This window comes from Nesoenas mayeri (genome assembly GCF_963082525.1).
Source record: "Nesoenas mayeri genome assembly, chromosome: 5".
In the NCBI taxonomy this organism is placed as follows: Eukaryota; Metazoa; Chordata; class Aves; order Columbiformes; family Columbidae; genus Nesoenas; species Nesoenas mayeri.
Window position 1 is genome coordinate 4,230,370 of NC_137548.1, and position 21,999 is coordinate 4,252,368.

At 44.9% G+C, this 21,999-nt stretch overlaps 1 protein-coding gene across 1 annotated transcript; it reads left to right on the forward strand.

Moving 5' to 3' along the window:
• Positions 1-835: 835 nt before the first annotated feature.
• GCH1 (GTP cyclohydrolase 1) lies at positions 836-19,903 on the forward strand (the record flags this gene model as incomplete). Its single annotated transcript, XM_080344894.1, has 6 exons — positions 836-1,136; positions 12,951-13,060; positions 15,207-15,262; positions 18,157-18,188; positions 19,615-19,699; positions 19,777-19,903. The coding sequence occupies 6 exons, from the start codon at positions 836-838 to the stop codon at positions 19,901-19,903; spliced, it is 711 nt and encodes a 236-aa protein (XP_080201020.1).
• Between the last annotated feature and the right edge of the window lie 2,096 nt (positions 19,904-21,999).

Genomic DNA, 21,999 nt, shown 5'->3' on the forward strand with positions numbered 1-21,999 from the left:
TGGAGAACAGGAGCTGAGGGGAGACCTTCTGATCTCTGAACTGCCTGAAAGGAGCTTGGAGCCAGGGGGGTCGGGCTCTGCTCCCCAGGAACAAGCCCAGGACCAGAGGAAATGGCCTCAAGTTGCACCAGGGGAGGTTGAGGTTGGATCTTGGGAACGGTTTCTTCCCCAAAGGGCTGTGGGGCATTGGAACAGGCTGCCCAGGGCAGTGCTGGAGTCACCATCCCTGGAGGGGTTGAGGAGACATGGAGATGATGTTCTCAGGGCCAGGGGTTAGTACCAGTGTTGGGTTAGCGGTTTGACTTGATCATCTTGAGGGTCTCTCTCAGTCAAAATCATTCTATGATTCTGTGACAGAATTCCCTCAGCACCCGGGACCCACCGGGCAGGATGTGCCAGCATCACCCTGGTGGGAGAATGACCAGCCCCTGAAGTTTAGAGGATGAAAACGTGGAACGATGGCAGGACCTGCTGCACGGAGCACGGACCCATAGCCCAGAGGGACCCTCCCCATCCATGCTTTGCCAGCGCAGCCTCGCCGCTCGCCCGGGGCTCCCCAGGGAGCGATGGAAGGAGTTCCCCTACAGGGACCGGGTCCCGAACCCCTCACCCGGGATCCCCCTCTTCCCGCCGGCCTGAGACCGGCCGGCTCACGACACACACGGTGACGTCACGGGGCGTTGGCCAATGGCGGCGGCGCGGGCGGTATAAAGCGGGCGGCGGAGCGACTGAGGCGGCAGCAGCGGCGGGTGAAGCGAGGGCGGGAAGGGCGGCTGAGGGCGCCGGGCTCCTCCACAGCGCGCTGCCCGCGGGACGGCCGCCCCTGCCCGGGCCCATGGAGGCGGCGCGGAGCTGCAACGGGTACGCGCGGCAGGAGAAACCGCCGCCCTCCGCGTCGGCGGGAACCGAGAAGCCGCGCGTCCCCCACGGCGGGGGCAGCGGGGACGGGTGGCGAGGCGAGCGGCCCCGCAGCGAGGAGGACAACGAGCTGAGCCTGCCCAGCCTGGCGGCGGCGTACACCACCATCCTGCGCTCGCTGGGCGAGGACCCCGAGCGCCAGGGGCTGCTGAAGACACCCTGGAGAGCGGCCACCGCCATGCAGTTCTTCACCAAGGGCTACCAAGAGACCATCTCGGGTAGGGACGGGACGGGTGGGTGCTTTGACACCAGCCATGGGCTGGCTTTCCCGGTTTATGTCTTGAAATGGGCTTTGCTGCTGTACCGTCTGTCTGGTGCCCCTTCTGAGTCACCAACAGTACGTGTTATTACAGAAACCCCTCTCTGTCCCCTCCCTTTCCTCTATTTATTTGTTTTAAGCTCCACTCTGGTGAAGTTCACATTCTGTCGTAAACTTCTGTGCTTCTGGTTTGGGTGAACTGAGCAAGTGCTTTTGCTTTCCTGGTATAAACTTTGTCGAGCTCTGGCATAGGAACTTGTTGACTGTACCATCCATCCCAGCCGCGCTGTGTTTGGAAGGGGCAGGAACACTCACTTCTGTTAGCAGGTGGAAGTGGCTTGAATTTTCTTAGAAAAGGTCCCTTTCTGCTGGTTCTGTTATCAGGTGAGGATGAAACATGAGGTGGGGGAGATCCCAGCCCCATCTCAGTGTCCCAGCTGTGGATGCAGGTATGGAGGTGTACCCCAGCCCCACATCCCTGCCCCTTGGGTCCTGGCCTCTTGCTGGCAGGAGGAGAGGAACTTGGGTGGGATTTGTGGACCTCATCAACAGCAACTCCAAAGTTGCCTCTTGGGTTCAGTGCAGGGCAAATCCTGCTTGAAAATTTAGGTTTATTACATCACTTTGTCTCTTAGCCCTTTTATTGAGGACTGTACGCAGTACAAAGGGCTTGGGAAGCTGGGGATTTCCCCTGATTCCTCTTACAGTAAAAGGCAAGTTCCTGTTGTGCGTAGGGGATGCAGACGCTGTCAGCGAGGACCTTTGAATGGGAAAGGAGCTGAGCGTGTTCTGCTCTCTGGAGCACAGCGCTGGGGTGTTGCAGCTGAATGAAAAGGCTGGACCGAGCGGATGTCTGGTGACAGGGAGCTTCCTGCGAACACCTCAGAGCCCTTTTTATAAGCACACTGTGCTTCAGCATAAAGCTCGGCTTTCATCTTTAGTTTCTTTTTCACTTCTCAGCTACTGTCTCTTCTGAGATCACAGGGCGTGTAACTTCCAGCACTAATTTACTCATGGCTGGCTTATGCGCCAGTGTTATGCCCTGGCTTTCCCCAGGAACAGCGTTTCTACTTTGATCTTTGTTTTGCCTTTCTGCCCAAACCAGGTTTTCATGTTCACATCTGGAAATAGGCTCTGGGCTGCAGTGGCCGTCCTCGTTCATATCTTCCTTTAGTCCTGCTGCATAGTGTGAAATGAGATTTCTTAGGGTCTCACAGAATAATTCTTCATCTACTAGGAGTAACTTTCCTCATTTGGGTACTGCATGTTACTACTGTTATAAAGCACAGGAGGTCTCTGTCATCCTGCCAGTCTCCAGCAGAAGGATTTTCTTTTTTTGTGATAGTTTCTGAGCATGTATTTCTGTACTGAACCTGGATGAGATTGCTACTCATCTTAAATCCTCTTGCTGCCAGTTTTGTGTGCAGAGCTACATGTTTTTCTAAGGTTTTTTAAATAGCTTTTCTCTGCTCTGGTATGGATTCTCTGCGACTCACTGTGTCCTAATCTCTCACATACTTTTCATTAAGCAGAGTTGTTCTGGATAGTCTCCTTCCCTGAAAATTCATACCTGGGAGAGCTGTATTACATCTGAGAGTAGAAAGTGTCACTGCTAAGTGCTGTACTCCTGGAATGCTTTTTTTTTTCTTTCTAGGAAATAAAATGAAGCTGCGGTCTTAACATTCCTTCTTGTCAGGTAGGGAATTTCTTTGCTTCCCAGCTACTCATCTCTTGCACAATGCCCAGCTCCAGTCTTCCCACTCTTACTAGTGGAACAGAAGAAAGAGCTGTAGCTGAAGGATGAGTCCACAGCAGCTAGCAAAGTGACTGGTGGATGAGTTGCCTGGGAGAGTTTATTTGGGAGTAACTTCCCCTTGGGAGGGTTTTAAACGTGTTGAGAAGCCTTGGAGCTAACAAATACAAAGCCTTTGGGAGCAGGGCTTGCTGTGGGTCTGCAGCTGTCTCTGCTGCAGCATCCTGATGTGCTGGTCACTTGGTTATACTGATACAACTGCCTGCCTAGCCAGGCTGTGAACTGGACCAGGAACTGGCTTGGAAGAGTTAATAAAACAAACAAAAAACCAACCCCCAGCATAAAGCAGCCCTGACCTCTTGTTTTCTCAGGTTTACTTTGCAGCTTGTTCAGCTTTTTGTGTGGAACTCTCTGGATAGGCAGAGGTTAAAGTGGTGATTTGTGGGATGTGTGGTGAGGAGTGTGTTCAGGCTTACCATGCAACAGGCAGAAGAAAACAGTTGGAATAGCTGTAAGTACCATCTTTTCATCAGAGGTGGTGACTGTACAAACAGAGCTAGAAGCAAGGTGCATTGCAATAGGTACCTGTCTTTGGCTGGTCCCAGCTGAGCTCATAACCCTTGTCAGCGTGTGGATATACTGCTGGACCATGCAGCCAGGAAAGAGGGATGAAGACAAACCAAGATAGCGAATGTCAGTACAGCTACAGGCTTTAAAATCAACTTTCTGAGCTTGTCTGCTTGAGCAGCTGCCTTGGATGGGCAGGAGAAAATGCATTTCTGATGGCATTTTAATTTTCCATACAGGTACACAAGAGTGATGTAATAGATATACTCGCACATGATGAAATACAGCGAACGCTGGAGAGTATAAAGTTGCAAGTACACTGCAGAAGGTCCTCGGTGTTTGATGTGCTTGACTCAAGCCTCACTTGTGCGAACAGGGGGCTTATATGGTTGCTCACAAAACTGAGCTACCTGACTGCTGCCCTGTGCTCTGAGGTCAGTGACTTTTGTCACCGAACACTTTTGGAGTGCAGTCAGGTTGCTGAAAGCTTTTGGGTATGGAGAAGGATGCTGGCCCTGCCTGCCCCACAGCAGCTGGTCCTCTGGTGGCCTTGGGGGAGAAGACCAAGTGGTGCAAGTGGGGAGTTTGGTTTCAGGAACCCTGGTGGCATTGATTTCAGGGAATGCTTTTGGAAGCTGCTGAGCTGATAGTGTGGTTTCAACAGGATCAGCAAATGAGTATTGTTTTTGAATCTTGACAATTCAATCTTTAAGAACAAATTTTTTTTAATCTTCTTGGTTTATGTGTCTGAGAACACAAATACATTGGGACATGTTTGAACATGCTGGACATTTAATCTCCCTTCCTTGGTGTTGTCACTTTGCTTCCATGACACCTGATTGTATTTTCACGCTCCTCACAGCTTAAATTTGTAGTGTTGTATGGACGATTTTTATCTAAATACTGGCTCTTATCTCCATTTAGGTTTTGGTGAGTAGCACTGAAGCTGATTCTGCTTTCCAGCTTCCACTATGTGTGTATTTCCCAGCTTGGTTTTGCTAGTGCAGAGAGTGTTCCTGCTTTACCCCTTATTCATCTTTGCTATCTGTGTTCTGCAGCTGGCCAGTATTGTATTTCAGAGCCATTAGTAGAGTTTACTTGCTAAATGTCTGAATCTGTCTCCTATTATTTCTAGAGTGTCTTTTCTCTTATTAATCCTGGTTTTACTAAAGGCCTCAGCCTCTTTTCTTTGACAACGTATTCAAATGCATTGATCTCACTTCTGTAGTACCAGTCAACAAGATTTCATTGGAGGAGCGAGAATACCTCTGGCTATTTCAAATAAGATCCATAGCAGTTTACACTTGGGCATCGTGTAGACTAACAGCCACTACACCAGAAACCACTTTGTGTTGGGAAGGATGACAGAGCAGAGAGGGTTTCAACAGTTTTAATTTTCAATCTAATGCAGTGCTTCTGCATGAGCATCCAAGAGCGTGGTTTCTTTTCCAGAGTCAGGTCTATCAGCTTCATATTTATGGGTGTAAATTATATTGCAAAATAGTAACCTGTTCTTGGTTAATAAAGGTGAACTGGGCTGTTGATACCTGGTTGCCTCTAACTTTCTTGTGGTTGGTTCAGGTGATCGCCTGCCACCCAAATGTTAAACCTTGAGAGAGCTCTCCCTCCTTTAGTAAGGGTTTAATGTCACACTCTTAATACTGGCTGTGAGACTATATAAATGCTACAAAACACAGGTGTGTGCAAATGAGTAAATACATGGAAATAAAAGATTGCAGACAGTATCAACTTGTAATTAAAGCTGAGGACTTCAGAATCAATCTTGCTAAGCAGAGTTAACCGGTAAGTTACAGGAAAGGTGAGTGTGGATGGTAGTTTCAAAAGCAAAATCGTAAAGGGGTTGGTTCTGATTGTGTAATCCTGTAGGAAACACCAGGCACAGGGCTGAACAAGCTGCCTACATCTGCAGCACAAAATTTAACTTGTTTTCATAATCTGTGAGCCCTCTAAGCAAAATGCCATGTTCATTAGACAGTATAGCTGCTGGTAATGGTGATAATTGTTACATAAATAAAAACTGGAAGACTTTGCTGGTAGGTAAGTTAGCTTTCAAGCCTGTTGGCAGGTTCAGCTGTCCCTTCAGTGAGTTTTAATTGGGAAATAAAGATCAGAAATACTGGGAGAGGATAACTTTGTTCTGAACCTCCGTGGTTTGAAAGGCTGCTTTCAAGCTTTATGTGCCTGTTGAACTATATAAATGTTGCTTTTGCTCTCTCACTGGTTTGCGTGCTTTTCCTATGGTGAAGGGTGAAAAAATGCAACCTTAATACTCTTTCCTTCATCTTCTTGTCTGTGTGGATTTTGTATTTTGACAGATGACAGTGGTGTAAGCTCATAAATTTTTCCAAGCCCACTTGGTTTGCTGCAGATGAGGTGTTAAGCGTTGCTACATAAAAATAGACAGTCAGTGCCTTAAACAAACAAAGCTGTTTGATCAGCAGTGCTGCCCTTTGCTAAGAGCTGGTGAGTTGCTTCATTCTTTCCTGGAAACAAGTTACCACTAGTTCTCTTGCTTCTCATAGCATCATTTTGGTTGGAAAAGACCCTCAAGATTGAGTCCAACCATTAACCCAATCCTGGCACTGCCCCGTGTCCCTGAGAACCTCATTTGTATCTGTTCAACCCCTCCAGGGATGGTGACTCCAGCACTGCCCTGGGCAGCCTGTTCCAATGCCCAACAGCCCTTTCTGGGAAGAAATGTTACCTCATATCCAATCTAAACCTCCCCTGGTGCAACTTGAGGCTGTTTCCTCTTGTCCTGTCACTTCTTACTTGTGAGAAGAGACCAACACCTTCTATGCTTCAACCTTTCAGGTAGTTGTAGAGAGTGCCACAGTCTAACCTATTAATAACTTAAACACCAGCATTATTGTGGTGTGGATGTGACTAGTTTCTTGTATAATAAACCAGAGGCTGGGAGAGGTGGGATTGTTCAGAGTAAGGTTCTTGGTGTTTTTTCCTTAACCTCTGTTGCCACATGAGTAAAACCTGTGCTGCTGAAACAAGTACTCGGCACAGTGAGACTTCTGCTGGGAACCAGGACTGCAGGGTTTTGCAGGATGATCTCCCCTGCTCATTAATGCATAAGGAACACCAAGCTTGTCTGGGGTTTTGTTGCAATTTATGGAGTCCTCTTGCATCTTAACTAGTAAAGGCCTCTGATCTCTCTGAGTTGTTTTCCCAAAGTGTTTTGTCTTTGATATTTCCTTTGTTTCCCTTTCAGAAAGAGGTGTGGATGGGGGGAGACTTTCAGCACCTTCTGTGACATGAGACATTGAAATGGTTATTGAAATCCCAATACAGTTTAATGAGCATCTCTAACTCCGCTTTCCCTCATGTTAATAAATTTCCTGGCAGAGGACAACTTCTAGGACCTAATCTTAGTTTTGTCTGAGAGTCTGCAATAACTGATCCTTATGAATAGACTTTCCATGTTGCAGCGAGAGTTAAAGTGTATTATAGGAAAATAAACAAATATCTACAAATGATGGCCAGAATTAGTTGAATAGCGATGATGCTTTTCTCAGTCTTTGCTTCTATGAAATGTCCCTTAAACTACACATCTGGTTCACCACCCTTCTGGTAAATGAGGAATTCTGAAAGCAAAGCTTCCCATCTGAAGTTGAATATCTGTTTCTAGTCCCTTAGTGTAGCAGTGATGAAATCTGTGAAATATTAGTCATAAACTTGTAAATTCTTCTGTGTCTGAGGCCCTTCTTGGTTCCTGTTAGGAAGATATATTACGGCAAGGAAACCACATAGTGCCCATTTAATTTTCTCTGCAGCTTTTGAACTCTGCCTGTTTAAATAATAATGTGGCACCTTGGATTGTGTGTCTTTCTAGAGCTCTTCAAGATGTCTTGAAGCAACTGGCAGCCCAGACCACTCCCTTTCATAGCAACCTGGAGTCATTAACTTTCTGCAGCCGTGCAAACTGTCTTTATATGAATGAGTGTTTTTTTGTAGCCTGATTCTCTTCTCTGCATGCATAATAAATTCCTGGTACCTTTTTAATACTGAAAGGCTGCAATAATTTTCTTGTTTCTTCCCTGGAATATTTTCTGTAACTACAGTTATCCTGTAGTGTCATCACATGAATAAATCAAGTCAAGTTTTGATTTTTACATTTTACTGCTTACCCAGCAGCAACTGAAAGTTTGTTTGTTTTGTAGCAATTTCCTTCCAGATTTTATTCTGACCCTGTAGTCGGTTTCACTTCCACATGGGCAGGTGATTGACAGAGCAGGAGCCATGAACTATTACATCTGTTGTTGGATGAATCATAGAATACAAGGTTGGAAGAGGAACTTCTTACTGAGAAGGACCCTCAAAAGGTATCTGTCCATATACCTCAGCTCATTTTACCTTAGTGAATGCTTAGTCTCTGGCTCATGGCACTGCTGTTCTGGAGTATCCTCCAAACCACAGCCTGGTTCCCTGCCACTGCTTTTGGTGTAACTTGGTCCATGTTCCCAGGAGAGCAGAAGCTACTTGACCTCAGCGTGTACTTCAGTTTGATGGCTGTTGGTGTGGTGTCACTTGCCCCACTGTCCTCATAGAACCTCTGCATCCATTGGCCTCAACCCAACCCTCTGGTGGCCTCAGCTGGTGACTCATGAGTCACCATGGGGAGTTTGGGGCTGTTGGTGAGGACAGTCTGGAGCTGTGTGCTGCCTGCCAGAGAACCCTGTGCCTCATGTCTCTGCTGGGATGGATGAGCTCAAGGAACACTATCGGGGAGTCTCTGAGCCTGCCTTCATCCTCTTGGCACCAAACAATCCTCAGTCTGACTCCTCTGAAATGGAGCAACTTAGCGCCACGGGGAAGTACTTTATCTCCTGGTGAGAACAACCTGCATCACTTCAGTCGCCTGTCTCCCAGGCACAGTACAAATGGGACATTTGATGGGCTGTGAAGCTGCTGCAGCGCTGCCACCCTTCATTCCCTGCACCTACCAAGCCAGCTGCTGGGTGGGCTCCGGCTTCCTTGGTTGCCAGAGGTGCTTTTGCTTTCCTGTGTCACATTAAAGCCATGCAAATAGTTTCTATAGCAACAGGTCCTTTTTGCTTAGCTCTGACGCAAAATCCTGAAAGGTCTTTCTCATTCTGTCTTCATCCAGTTCTGATTTTTTTTTTCTTTTATCAACTCTTTTTTGAACATAGAACAGAAAATTCTGCTCTGTTTCGGGAGTTAACTTACACCAGAGGCGGCTGTTCAGTTTTAACAGTCCACTGAAGCTTCTGCAACAGGACTTGAACTCTGGGCTGAAGGAAAAAATCAGCTGGAATAATCTAAAGAGTGCCCCAACTGTACATAGAATATTTGTTCTTGTTCCCATCTTCCCAACCATGTATTTTAAATCTTTTCACTAACGTGTCTAGGCTTAAGGACTTAACCAGTAACTCCCCTTAGTTTTTTGTGGGGTGGTGGAGAATGAAAATGGTGTTATTTGCAGTCGTCTTTCGCTTGTAGACAGGGCTTGGTGGCAGCTCCTGAGCACAGCTATGGTGAATAAAAGAGTGAGGGGAGGTGGGACTGAGACCAAGGGATGATGTGTGAACATGCCTGTCTCCTTGTGAGCAGAGGGGGTGCTAGTCCTGCCCTACTGATGGGGGGAGGAATATGTAGGTCGTACTTGGAGGGAGTAAAAGTGTTGATGCATTTGAGATGAAAAATGTCCTTTTTGCTTTGAGGAACAGTAGCCTGTTGAGGAGGAGCCCACCTGAGCTGCAGGTGCCTTGCTTTCTCAGGAAGCCAAGCCAGAAATATTTACTCCTTGCCCTTCTTCCCTCTAAAAGCTGTGCTGACTTCTATAATTTCTGCTTTGAAGATTCTAGTGCCACAGGAGGAAGGGATGGGAAAGATGTGCTTGTGTTAGAAGGGAAGGTGAGTATCATCTTTTAGAGCTGAGAGGTACAGCAAGTGTAACACACACATTGCTCAGTGTGAACCAGAACAGGCATGGGGAGGGACAATGTGACTTTCAGATCCTGCCATGAGTGGCAAGAGTAAATGTTTTGGGGTCTGCAAATGAGGAAGCCGAAGTCATAGAGTAGTTTGGGTTGGAGGAGACCTTCAAAGCTCAGCTGGTCCAACCTCTGCCATGAGCAGGGACATCTTTACCCAGCTCAAGTTGGGCAGTGTGCTCGAGTAGGTAGAATGAAAGAACAGGAGAAGAGGCACAAATTTGTTCCCATCTTTTTTCCGACCTGGTTAATCTGAGGCCCCACTTCCCTTTCTGTCCTTTCACCTGCATTAGGTTCTCCAGAACATGTGCTGCAGGCTGAGCTTGTCAGGGACCCATTTGCTGTTGCAAATTGAATGACTGGAGAGAAAAAAAAAAGAGCAGATAAAGTGAGGTAAAATGGTATTGCTCCTCTGCACAAAGCGTTGGAGTCTCTGCCAAACTAGTCTCTCCTGTGTAATTACTGAAAGCAAGTGCTGTGGTGGGACATAGCACAGCATCTTGTTGCTGCTAATCTTCCCTAACTCTCTGTCACCACAAAGCTGGGATTTCAGAAGGAGGTGTAAGGATGGATAGGCTTCAAGCCGTGCTTATTTTCAGGAGAAGAGACTTTTGAAGAGTGAGCAGGAGGGACTGGAGCAGGATGGGGTGACTGGAATTCTCAAAACTGGAAACTTACTCAGGTAGTGGCTTTTAGTCTCACATTTTGTTTTATCTTTGTCTCCCTGTATCATCTGGCAGTTGTGAAGGGGCTGACACTAAGGTGGTTTCTTCCTTTATGGGCTCTGGCCTTTCTCAAGGAGTAACCGATGCTGAATTAAATCAGTGCACCTTGCTGCAGGCACAGCTGTGGATTTTATGTGGCTGAGCAGGTATCATCTGTGATCTGGCTGCAGCTGGCTATTTAACATTAAAGAAATCCAAGGAGCAATAATGGCAAGACCTGTATCAATGAGATGTATCCCACAGCTCTGTGGTTATATTCTTGACGCACGGATCTGCTTGCTTACCTCTAAAACTCCCTTGGCTGTGAGGGGGCATTTTCCAAAGCGCTGTAACTCTGGGCTGTAACTTAAGAGGGGGTTTGCCAGACAGATGGATGATGTTTGTGTTTCTGTTTGCTTGTTTTAGCCACAGGAAGGATGTATTTTATTCCTAAATTTACCTGTCTGTTACGTCATGAGTCACTTAACCTCCTTTTACCCCCAGCTTTAAAACAGCTGTCTCTATGATACAACGTGGCTCTTCAGAATTCCGGTAATAGTTATGTTCCTAAGATAAAGTTTGTAAGGATCTATTAAGATAGATATTTTATACATAAGTACATAAGTATACATAAGTAGCTTCTGTTGTAGCTTTGGCCTTACACTGTGTCACACATTATCACAGAATAGTTTGGATTGAAGGGATATTCAAGTGGCACTCCTGCCATGAGCAGGGACATCTTCACCAGCTCAGGTTGCTCAGAGCCCCGTCCAGCCTGGCCTGGGATGTCTCCAGGGATGGTTCAGCCACCACCTCTCTGGCCAACCTGGGCCAGGCTCTCACCACCCTCAGGGCCAGCAGTTTCTTCCTCCTGTCTGGCCTGAAATTACAATGACTTTTAATGAGAAAGTGGCTGTTTTCGATTGTTCTGAACAGTCTGCTGTGCAAACGTGCTGACGTAAATCCATATCTAACATCAGGCTCTGATGCGCTCCTGGCAGGGCTGGTACGAGCCAAGCCGGTGGTCTAATAACAGCAGCAGTCACTCTGGAGATGCTTTGAGGATCTGTTTGGATTTTGTTTTAATAATGCTGGGCATAGTGGCAGGTTTTGTGAAGCCACTGTTTGCCTTTATGCTGCAGAAATGGCATGTCTGCTGTGGGAGGGAACAAATAACCCAGACGGCTGCTCTGTCTCCCCTTCTCTCTCCCCTGAGCCTGCTCTGTAGCGGATTCTGGCTATTCCTGGCTGAATTCATAATTATACAACTGTGTGGTTGCTCCCCAGGTAATCAAAATTCTCTCCAGCAGTGTTTGGTGTAAACTAGACTCTGAAATTTGAAAGCCAAATCATTTGCCTTTAGAGATGTGTTTCCTGGCCTCTTTTGTGCCCCTACTCCTGCTCCCTGACCCGATCAGAAACCTTCTGGGGTTCAGCCTCACTGTCTTGCAGGTTGCCAGCCCTTCTCGGGAAAGAACGTGCGTCGCAGGCAGAATATCTCGCGCCCAGTTTCCAGGGTTACCTGTGTAGCAAGCAGGAAATTAAAATGCTCTGTGATGATGATACGTTATTGACAACAGATGGTGGCCATCAGGCGTACGTGTGTGTCAGGGGAAGGCGGAAAGGCAAGTAGAGCAGACACAACCGTTAGATCTGTGTAATGCCGCTGCAGGAGCTAAGCTCCACTGTGGGTGAAGCAGGGCAGGTCCTGAGCACCCAGCTTCTCCTTCTGGTCATGGGACTCTGGTAGAAGTAACTCCAAGTAGTTGCTGGGGCTTCAAGATAACTTGTTTGCAGTGTTCCTTGTTCTGGTTTTCAGCCCTTCTGTACAGCTAGTTCTCTCCTGTATAGCTTTTCTCTCTTGTGCTTCAAAAGGCTCAGTCTCTTAACTAGAAATGTTCTATTTTCCCTCTCGGAGCACTGTCCAGCTGCCTGCGATCTTTGTGGGGACTGTAGTGACCTGCTGTAGCCTGTATTGGGGTTGCCTGGGGACTGCTGAATCCAGAAATTCAGCTGAGGATCTGCTGAGCTCTGGGACTAGCAACGTGTCACACTATATGTTCCTTACCGAGCAGTCTCTTCTTTGTTCTATCTGTATGGGTTTCTCCACCTTAACTCTCTGTTAGCTCTGAGGTGCAGAATTAGCCTGGAGTACACACACACATGCCTGCTTTTGGTTCAGAACAGCAAATCTCTCCCCATTCTGTAGATACAGAGCTGTCTCTTTGACTTGTGTGTGTCTAAACAGCTGTTGGCTGGTATGCTTTAGGGTGGAAAAAAAAGAGCAGCTTGTTTGGGGGCAAAGCCTTCTTGAAGGTAGTGATGCTGGTGTTGAAGCATTTGGAGAAACTGCTGTGACAGTTTAGCTTTTCTCAAACCCCAGGCTCAGCTTTGTGGTGTGTGGGAGCACTTTGAGATGTGCTCTACTCAGCACTGGTGGTATCAGCTGGAGTCTTAATTGCTCCAAAGGTGCCAGTAATTCTGTGAAGACTGGACTTGTTCTAACCTGGGCTTAAACTATTTAAATAAAACACTATAGACTAACCCAGCTAGTACTGTGGCAGTTGTCTAGTTGTACACAATCCAGTGTACTTGTGGTGTTACTCCTTACTTGCCTCCCATATCTTGACCCTAAAATCTGTAATTCTGGGAGAGCTATGCTCTTGCTACAAGCTTTCTCAGATACTGGCTGGCAGAACCTTCCATGCATGTGCATTTATTGTTTTGTGTCTTATTTCTTTAATACAAATGTTTAATTTCAGATGTTCTGAATGATGCCATCTTTGATGAAGATCACGATGAAATGGTAATTGTGAAGGACATAGACATGTTCTCATTGTGTGAGCATCACCTCGTTCCATTTGTTGGAAAGGTAACTTCCTCACGGAGCAAATGTGGGAATACATGATAAAAAACCTAAAGTACATGTAAAAGACTTTGTAGCTGTAACTACAAAGCTTTTAAAGCTGTAAGTATTCACTGCTTACGGCTATGATTCTAGAAGTCAATGTTCAGAATACAAATAAGGAAGACCTCCTTAATGTGAGTTTTATTTGGTTTTAAGCTCCTAAAATATAATGTGCAACCTTTTCTAGTCAAAGTAATCTAATGGTCTCTGACATTTCATATCAAAGCTCTTCTTCGTGAAGCAGCAGCAAGCCTGGAGGGCAGACATCTTGATATTAAACCGACTCACCCTGCACGCTGGCTCTGGCACGGATTGAGCTTCTGGCTCGGAGCTATCTGAATGCACATCCGTCTTGGGACCCCCCTGTGAACGGAGCCAGCTTCGGATTTGCAACTCTGTCTTAAATAAGCCCAGTCAGGGGCTGGGTGGCCAAAATGGATTAGCGGGAGGCTTCTTATGCTGGGGCTCTCATGGAAGGGGCTGGTGTTTCAGAGGGTGTTGAAATTTTGATGCCAGCAGCTTCAAAAAGAAAGTAATTGGAGTTAAGCGCTGTAAACGTGATGAGGACTTTGGAGCGGGTGGTCCCTCCTGCACATCTCAGCCCCCTCGCTCCCGTGTCAGCACAGAAGGATGGAGCTTATTCTGATCCATCTGTTTTATCATGAAGCTGTAGAGTAGCAAGTGCTTTTGTTTTCTGTAAAATTCAATCAGTATTTCCAAGTAAACTGTCCTCCCAAAATAAAATACCAAACAGAAACCAGATGTTTATTTAGTTAAGTCAACTCAATTTCATCTGCTTTCTTTTCTTACTGGAAAACAAGGTAAATCCTTTATCTGTGCAAGTTTTCTGTTTCACCTGTTCTTAGTTAAACAAACTATATATGTTCTTTGTTACTCCTGTGGCAATATATGTATTCTTTTTACATCTAGCAGTTCAGCTGTGTGGTATGGAGAAATCTCCTTGCAAACACAAAATCAATCCTGATTGTGTAATGGTCTGCTAAATAACTTGGTATGCATCCAAATATTCTCAGACCAACCATTCTCCTGTTGGGTACATCAAACAGGCTGCAAACACTGACCAGTAGGTCTTGTATGTGCAGGTCTATCTTAAATGAAGTTAAGAAATTCACAAAAATACTCTGTGTGGTACAGGATTCAATGCTTTTTTCTAAGTTGTCTCTTTATCTGAAATGTTTCATGTCTTTTCAGGTGTCAGTGGGTTGATTACCCAACAGAAGTGATAGGAATGAGCAAGTTAGCCAGGTAATTAGGTGCACTGTGGTGCCTCTAACTGCAGGTACAGCAATACAGGGTTCTGAGGTGGGGCCTGTAGGCAAAGCACAAAGACACAATCCTGCCCTGACACTCCCCTGCTGTATCTTGGCTGATTTTTCAAGTCTCTGGTACAGTGACACAAATGCTGGTTTATCTGTTGTAACTGTAAACCCACTGGAATTCAGCAGCCTAAGTTGCTTTCTAAAAACAAGCAGCTAAGTGGCTTTTCCCCTACCTTGGTATCTGAGCACTTCTCAAGAACTTTTTCCAGTTCAGTGCAACCACGTGTTCAATAGGTATGTTCAGCAATTCCATGTAGAAACAGGATGGAACTTGACTTAATCATACAGTGATCTATGGTACTCCTAATAGCAGAAAAAAATAATCAGTAAGTGCAGCCTGATTTTGGTGGCTAAGTACTTCTTGCCATCTGAACTTTTCCTGGACGTAAATCACAGTCCCTTTCTCTCCTGCTCCCTAAATCCATTTTAGGTCTTGAACAAAAAGTGTATTTATTGTAGATGAACAGTGCTGTGCTGAGTAATAGACAAATGTAATAGTAATCTGTAGCGTTCCTGAGACTTGGAACATAAGCCTTGGCTCTTGAAGAGTTGTGTGTTTTCTCCCCTTCAGAAAACTTACCACTTCTTCACCAGGACACTGAGCTCACTAGGCACTTACAGTCTCCATTAGCTCCACATTTTTTAAGGCCTCTGGACTGTTCCAGAGTCAGTCCTGGGGCAAATGCACATCTCATCCTCGATGCATGAGTTTCACATGCATTTGGAAGCGTGGTTTTGCTTCTGTTAATGGTTTGTTCTCCTCTGCCTAGGTACATATTGGCTACCTTCCTAACAAGCAAGTACTTGGCCTCAGCAAGCTTGCTAGGTAAGTGTTAATGTAATGAAAGTGATGCTAATTTGTGAAAAGGATTCCACGCTGTGCTAACTGTGCTAATCTTTCTAATCTGGCCCCCCTCTAAAGCTCAGCCCACTTTGTGTCCTGGATTTGGATTTAGACCAACCCTCAGCATTATGTTTCTGCGGAGAGGGCAGATAAGTCTTAGAGCTCTGTGTTAATTCACATCAGTCGGCTGTAGTAGAGCTGTGATGCTTTTGTACATTTGTCCAAAGCGCTGGTGTCTGCAGGGAGCACAGAAGCAAGAAAACAGAGGATTTGGTCACATTCTAAGGCAGGCCACCAAACCAGTGGGGATCTCTAACTATTTACTACTTGTGTGTATATTGACTGATAAGAACAAAAATCCTGAACTGTAAATGAGCATGTTCTCTGGATAGAAACTGAATCTAAAGCTTTCATCTATTAGCAGACTCTTCAGATAAATCTGGTATTTCTTTCTTTCGCTCCAGACCTGCTGAGAGAGCCGTGGGTTAGATTTTATGGATTAGATTCAGCTTAAGGAACAAAGCAATTATGATACACTTGAGAAATACATTAGTTATGTAAAACAGCTTTTTCCTCAGCAAGTGCCCTTGGATCAGTTGTTGCACTGAGTTTTCTTATAAAGTGACACTTTCTAGTTCTGGTGAGGAGGAGGATGGTCGATCCCTTCAATAAGCTGATTACTGGGGACTGGAGTGGAAAGGTCTCTTTTGGAGAAACGGATCGGAAAAACTGGCTGTAGTTCAGAAAGACCATGTAGGTTTTGCTTTTACGTTCCCCGATACATCTGTTAATCTTGCTGTTCCAATAATACTAATGAGAATTAGCCTTGTAAATCTGCGTGCTTGCTGGAGTTTCTTAGTGGGTAAGAAATGTGTAGGATATGGCACTGAAATGCTTTAAAGTCAGTCTGTGCTCTGCTCACACAACAGTGAGTTTGCTTTGGAAGTGGAAGGGCCCTTTGAGGTCACATCTTTGTTAGTTTAACTGTGTATTACAGGCAGGGCTGTATTCCTGTCTCTAGCAGTGCTCATAGGAATGGACTTTGCTCTGATTAAAAGGCTGAAAGAAGGCAGTTCAACATTTATTTTTGTACCTGTTTTCTGTGGCGGTTCCTCATTGCCCAGATTGTAGGACGAGGTTCTGAGCTGATGTCTGTGTGGCACTTCAGGGCTTGTGTGTCGGCTGGCACTTGTGTAGCTGGATCTTTTTAAATTGGGAGGCTTTGGTTTTTATTTTGAGTTAGATTTCCAAAGGCAAACATCCTTCCTGAAGAGACCCCTCCTTCAGCACTTGGTTTCATTTCTTCAGGGCTTGGATGCACGATGAAGGAGCACATTTGAAATACGCATCGCTTGATTTGTGCTTGTTCTGGTCTGTAGTTACCTCTGAATAGCAGAGGCAAAAAGGAGCTCAAAACTGTCTGATTTTTTTAATACAAGCAGCAACGTAGTGCTATGAGTGTACAATTTTCCTGCTATTTGTTCTCAGACATGCATGAATATGTGCAAGGCTTCCTGCGCTGTGCTTGAAAGGTTAAATCTTGCCTCTTTTTCAAGTTAAACTCCCATGTACTGCAATAACGAAAAGATTAGATTCTTGTATAACAAAATGTTCTCAGTCCTCACTTGTGAGCTCTCACCATGAAGAGATGGGTGGGCCGAATTGTGCTTCCCTTTCATGCCCTGTATAATACAAGCAGTGTTCAAACAAAGATTTATGAGGCTGTTGGTGCTGTGGGCCTAATCTTTTGTAATAGGATTAGTTTAATGTGGTGAGTTTCTGTAGTTATGGATGACCTGTATACAGTAAACAAATATCTTCCTTTGGATTTTTAGCTCAGGCTTGAAAAAAATAACTGCTTTTACATAAATGTGCTTACAGGACTTATGTGCAACACCAGTGTAAGAATATCGGAGCGTCAACTTGTTCCCTATCCATAGATTTAATCTAAATATTATGTTGCTTTTTTAGAGTAGCTATAACATAAGCGCTTCATTTCTAGAAGGGAGATTCTGCATATAATTCTCTCTCCAAAACAACAGGCGAGTCTCATTGTCAGAAATGTTTCTTGCAGCCGATGCCTCAGGCTGCCAGCTGGTGTCTGGTTTTTGTCTAGTCCAACCAGATGAGTATTGAAGCTTCCTATAGCAACTTTACGTGGCCACTTGACGTGTAATGAAGCATATGAGGTTGGCATGAATAACCCATTAAGTTACAGAGCGGTTGTAGGACTTTTCTTAAATATGGGGGTTATAGTACTGTAGTTGTAAATGATGGTTGTGTTGCCCCACAAATGGCTTAAATTCAAAGTCATGTCTGATACAGGCACTGATCCCTGCACTGAAATGTGTGATGTATGGGTGGAGAGGATCTGTTTTAAATAAAAACAAAGCTGTCTTATTGTTCTTAGTTAAATCTGTGGCTAAATGCAAGAATCCAAAACATCTCTTGCTTGACTTCTGGGAATCCCAATATCTGAATTGTCCTCAGAACAGCATTTGGGTTGGGTTGAAGCAAAAGGAGGTGATCTGACCTCCGTTCAAGGATTAGCTTCTGGGCAGCCTTTGGCCATAGGTTCCCTTGCAACTGTGTGATGCAGGTTGGTGGTGGGACAAGTGACCCAAAAGTAACAGCCGACAGGAGAAGCTCGAAGGTGAAGTGACAGATTTGCCCCAAATTAAGGGGGAACCTGTCCCTAAAGACAGTGATGTGCCAAGGGGAGTCCATGAGCAACACCAGCATGATATTGCATGGATTTCCAGGAAGGACACAGATCGGTGCAGCCATCTTGTTTTACAGTGTCAAGTTAATTGTGAAGATCAGACAACACCCAGGTAGGAATAAGTTTAACGTTTTCTTTTTCCTTTCTCCTTTAGGATTGTGGAAATATACAGTAGAAGATTACAAGGTAAACAGCTGAATTTTTAATTTTTGTGGTGTGCACTCCTTTGCTGGCCAGTTCAGGGTACTGGTGATTGTAAGTGAACTTATAGCTGTGCAGATTTAAATGTGAAGAAAAATACTGTGTTCTGGAACAGGTGTTTGTCATCTGTCATCTTAGCCCCTTTGTTTCCAGTGAGGGGCAAAATGTGCCTGTGAAAATAGATGTAGGCAGCAACTGATTCAGAGGATAAATGTGGTACAAGACAGAGCTGCCAGGAATAACTAAACTAGTTGGGTGCTGCCGTAGATACTCTCCTGCAGATAATTTGGGAGGTGCCATCAAGAATTCTTGTCTGAAGAGATGAAGCGAGAGCTGCTGTGGTATGGGCTGCCGGCCTGAGAACTGGAGGAAGTCCAGTGCAGGGCAACGAAAATGATTAAGGGAGTGGAGCATCTCCCTTATGAGGAAAGGCTGAGGGAGCTGGGGCTCTGGAGCTGGACAAGAGGAGACTGAGGGGTGACCTTATTAATGTTTACAGATATATAAAGGGTGAGTGTCAGGAGGATGGAGCCAGGCTCTTCTCGGTGACAACCAATGATAGGACAAGGGCTAATGGGGACAAACTGGAACACAAAAGGTTCCACTTAAATTTGAGAAGAAACTTGTTCCTGGTGAGGGTGGCAGAGCCTGGCCCAGGCTGCCCAGGGAGGTTGTGGAGTCTCCTTCTGTGCAGACATTCCAACCCGCCTGGACACCTTCCTGTGTAACCTCATCTGGATGTTCCTGCTCCATGGGGGGATTGCACTGGATGAGCTTTCCAGGTCCCTTCCAACCCCTGACATTCTGTGATTCTGTGAATCTGGAGAATTTGAAGCCTTGGGCTGGGCTCAGCGTGTTCTCCTGTCCCACGGTTAAATTTGGCCCATTCTTGGTGGCAAAATCTTAGTGACCATTGGTTGCCAGGGTGGTGAACAAGAGGGTGCTTGAGCTGCAGGACATAAAGCTTTGCAGGAAAGAGACTCTTAATTTGCTTGGTTTTTTATCCTCCTTTCCTTAAAAAGAGAAATTGTGTGTAGGGAATGAACAGTGCAGCAGTAAAGCCAATGAACAAATACATAAAAGCAGAAAGAAAATAGAGGAGCAAGAGAACCCACCTGCGTAATAGGAAAGGCAAGAGCTGCTATAACAAATAAAGCTTATGCAATTCCTGCAAACGTGTAACACAAAATGACTCCCAATATAAAAAAGCAAAGATCAGATCCATTCCAGGACACAAAACATAGATTTGGTGCTAATAAAATGTATTTAGGAAGAGAAGGGTGTTTGTGTGTGGTGGTGAGGATGCAATGTATGTTGGTTGTATCTGGCGTGCAGGTGGCAGCAATATATTGATGCTGGTCGGAATTAATGCTGCTGCTGCTTCTTTTTTCCAAACTCCTTGTTGTTTCAGTCCAGGAGCGCCTTACCAAACAAATCGCAATAGCCATCACAGAAGCCTTACAGCCCGCAGGGGTCGGAGTGGTTATCGAAGCCACGTAAGTTATTTCAAGTTGTTCCGCCGTAGCGCGCGAGCTGCGTGTGATTCCACCTGATTTATTCCCGTTTCTTCTAGGCACATGTGTATGGTGATGCGCGGGGTACAGAAAATGAACAGTAAAACAGTAACCAGCACGATGCTGGGGGTATTCCGGGAAGATCCAAAGACTCGTGAGGAATTCTTGACGCTCATCAGGAGCTGAAACTGTGGTGTTCTCTAAATGCACTCTGGAGATTGTTCAGTCCAGTGTCACTGTCTGTTCTTACTTGTTTCATACACTTTTAAACTAAATCGTTGTGAGTTGTTGTCGTAGTCTTTGTGCAGGTAAAGACTTCTGATGGCAAATGAATAAATGTAATAAGGTGGGCTCCTGGATTTCCAGTGATGCTGACACACGGAATTACAAGCTACAAATGGGAACGTTTTTTCCATCTACAATGCAGAATGTACTGCTGTTAGGAGAAAAGCAGGGCTTGGGAGTGATATGGATATTTATGAAATAATTATGTTTATTAGAATAAATACAGAGCAGCACAGGAACCAGTTAAAAGGTTATGGATCCTTGTAGGAACACTCACGCTGCGAACACTGTACCTCTGCTGAAAATGATGGCCCTCAAGTGTTTTATTACAAGTCCTGCAGTGGCTGTTTCAGTATCTGGATATGTATGTTATACCTCTTGGAGATATTACCTCTGGTGGTGTTTTATATTTGCTAGTATAAACCCTCCTTTTTTTGGTGTGTTTGGTTTTGTTTGTTTGAGAAATTTAAAGAAAACACTTTTCCTAACTTCTTAACACGTAGGGAATTAACTCCTAAATTATTTGAGACACAGTCTTATCTCAATATAAAGAGTTTTATGCACCTTTTTCTCTGTGCCTCAGAATGTCCGACCACTTCAACTGTCAGTCTCGTACTATTTTTAAGCAAACTTTTAACAGAGGGGAGGAAAAACACCCCAGTGTCTGTCTGCAAAGTGCTAAGATATCCAAAGAGGTTTTTAATGTTATTTATATGTTGAGCTTTCCTTCTTGGTTTTCCATTGGTTAGACTGAGGAGCTAAAATGAGTCTGATAATCTGAAAATGAAGATTTCTCTTTGAGCATCTCATAAATGCTGGACCAAAGGTGAGCGCTGCAATCCTGACCATGACACACTGTACCTCTCCGGTCATTTGGGGACAAAGTAACCTGAAATGACAACAGCTTATTTCATAAGAGCAATTGAGAAAAGCCAATTTGCAGGGCCATCAAAATGAATTAAATGCCAGGGTCTTTTTCTGTGTATGTGGCAACCTCTGTATGTGGCAGTGTGGGTACAAAAAGTTTGTCCACTGGACTTGGCTGGACTTCTTTGTTACAATTTTAATGGGTGTTTTGTAACTCTTAATTGGGAAAACATGAGGCGCAAATGAAAACCACCCTTCTGAAACTAAGCACGGGAGGCAAAACTTAAAGAAAATAAGATGCCAGCGTGTTGAACAGTTGAGGTTCCCATAGTTGTATGTGCTGCTTTGACGATGAATCCAAGAGGTTCTGGACGTTATCCAAAAAGGTGGCTCCTGGTCTGGCAAGGTCCATTGTACCAACATTCCTGTCTCTTGCTTCAACCCACGCTGGAAATGAAATGAAAATCATGTCTGGTCAAATTTCCATTGGGCCTAAAGAACTTTAAAGAGCAACCACCTCATGTGTTTAATTACACTTTTACCTTGGTGACCTTCACACCATTATTGGAACAATCTTGTTATAAAATCCTCTGTCCTGGATCAGTTAGGTGCTATAAAAGCGTTTGGAGTAAACAAGGTCTGTGTTGCACATTTATAAACTGCACTAACTCTGGCATTTATTTTCCTTAAATGATTGAGAGCAGATTTTGCCATTTCTCAGTTCCGTACATGTATCCAGCTGAAAAGCCTTAAATCTTTCTTGCCTGAAGTTCAGAGTAAAACTCTTTTCTCTTTTTAGCTCAACAACCATAAGGAGAATTAGAGGACCAAAGGGGCACACACTGGTACATTTGTTTCACTTTCCTCGCTTGAAGTTTGGAAATTAAGTCTCTGTAGAACCCTGTCTTGCTCCTGAGGTAACAAGTTGTGTTTTAACCACTTATCTCTATTCAGGATAAAGTTCGCATTGCACCACCCCTTTTTTTAATTTCCATGTGACCTGTAGTCCTTAAAACATACCTCTCTATACTCGTGGCCTTGGGTTTTGTTCACATTTTTGTTGTAAGACTTGGTGCATTTTTTTTTAACATTAGTATGTTCAAATACACAAGCTTTACACCCAATGTGTA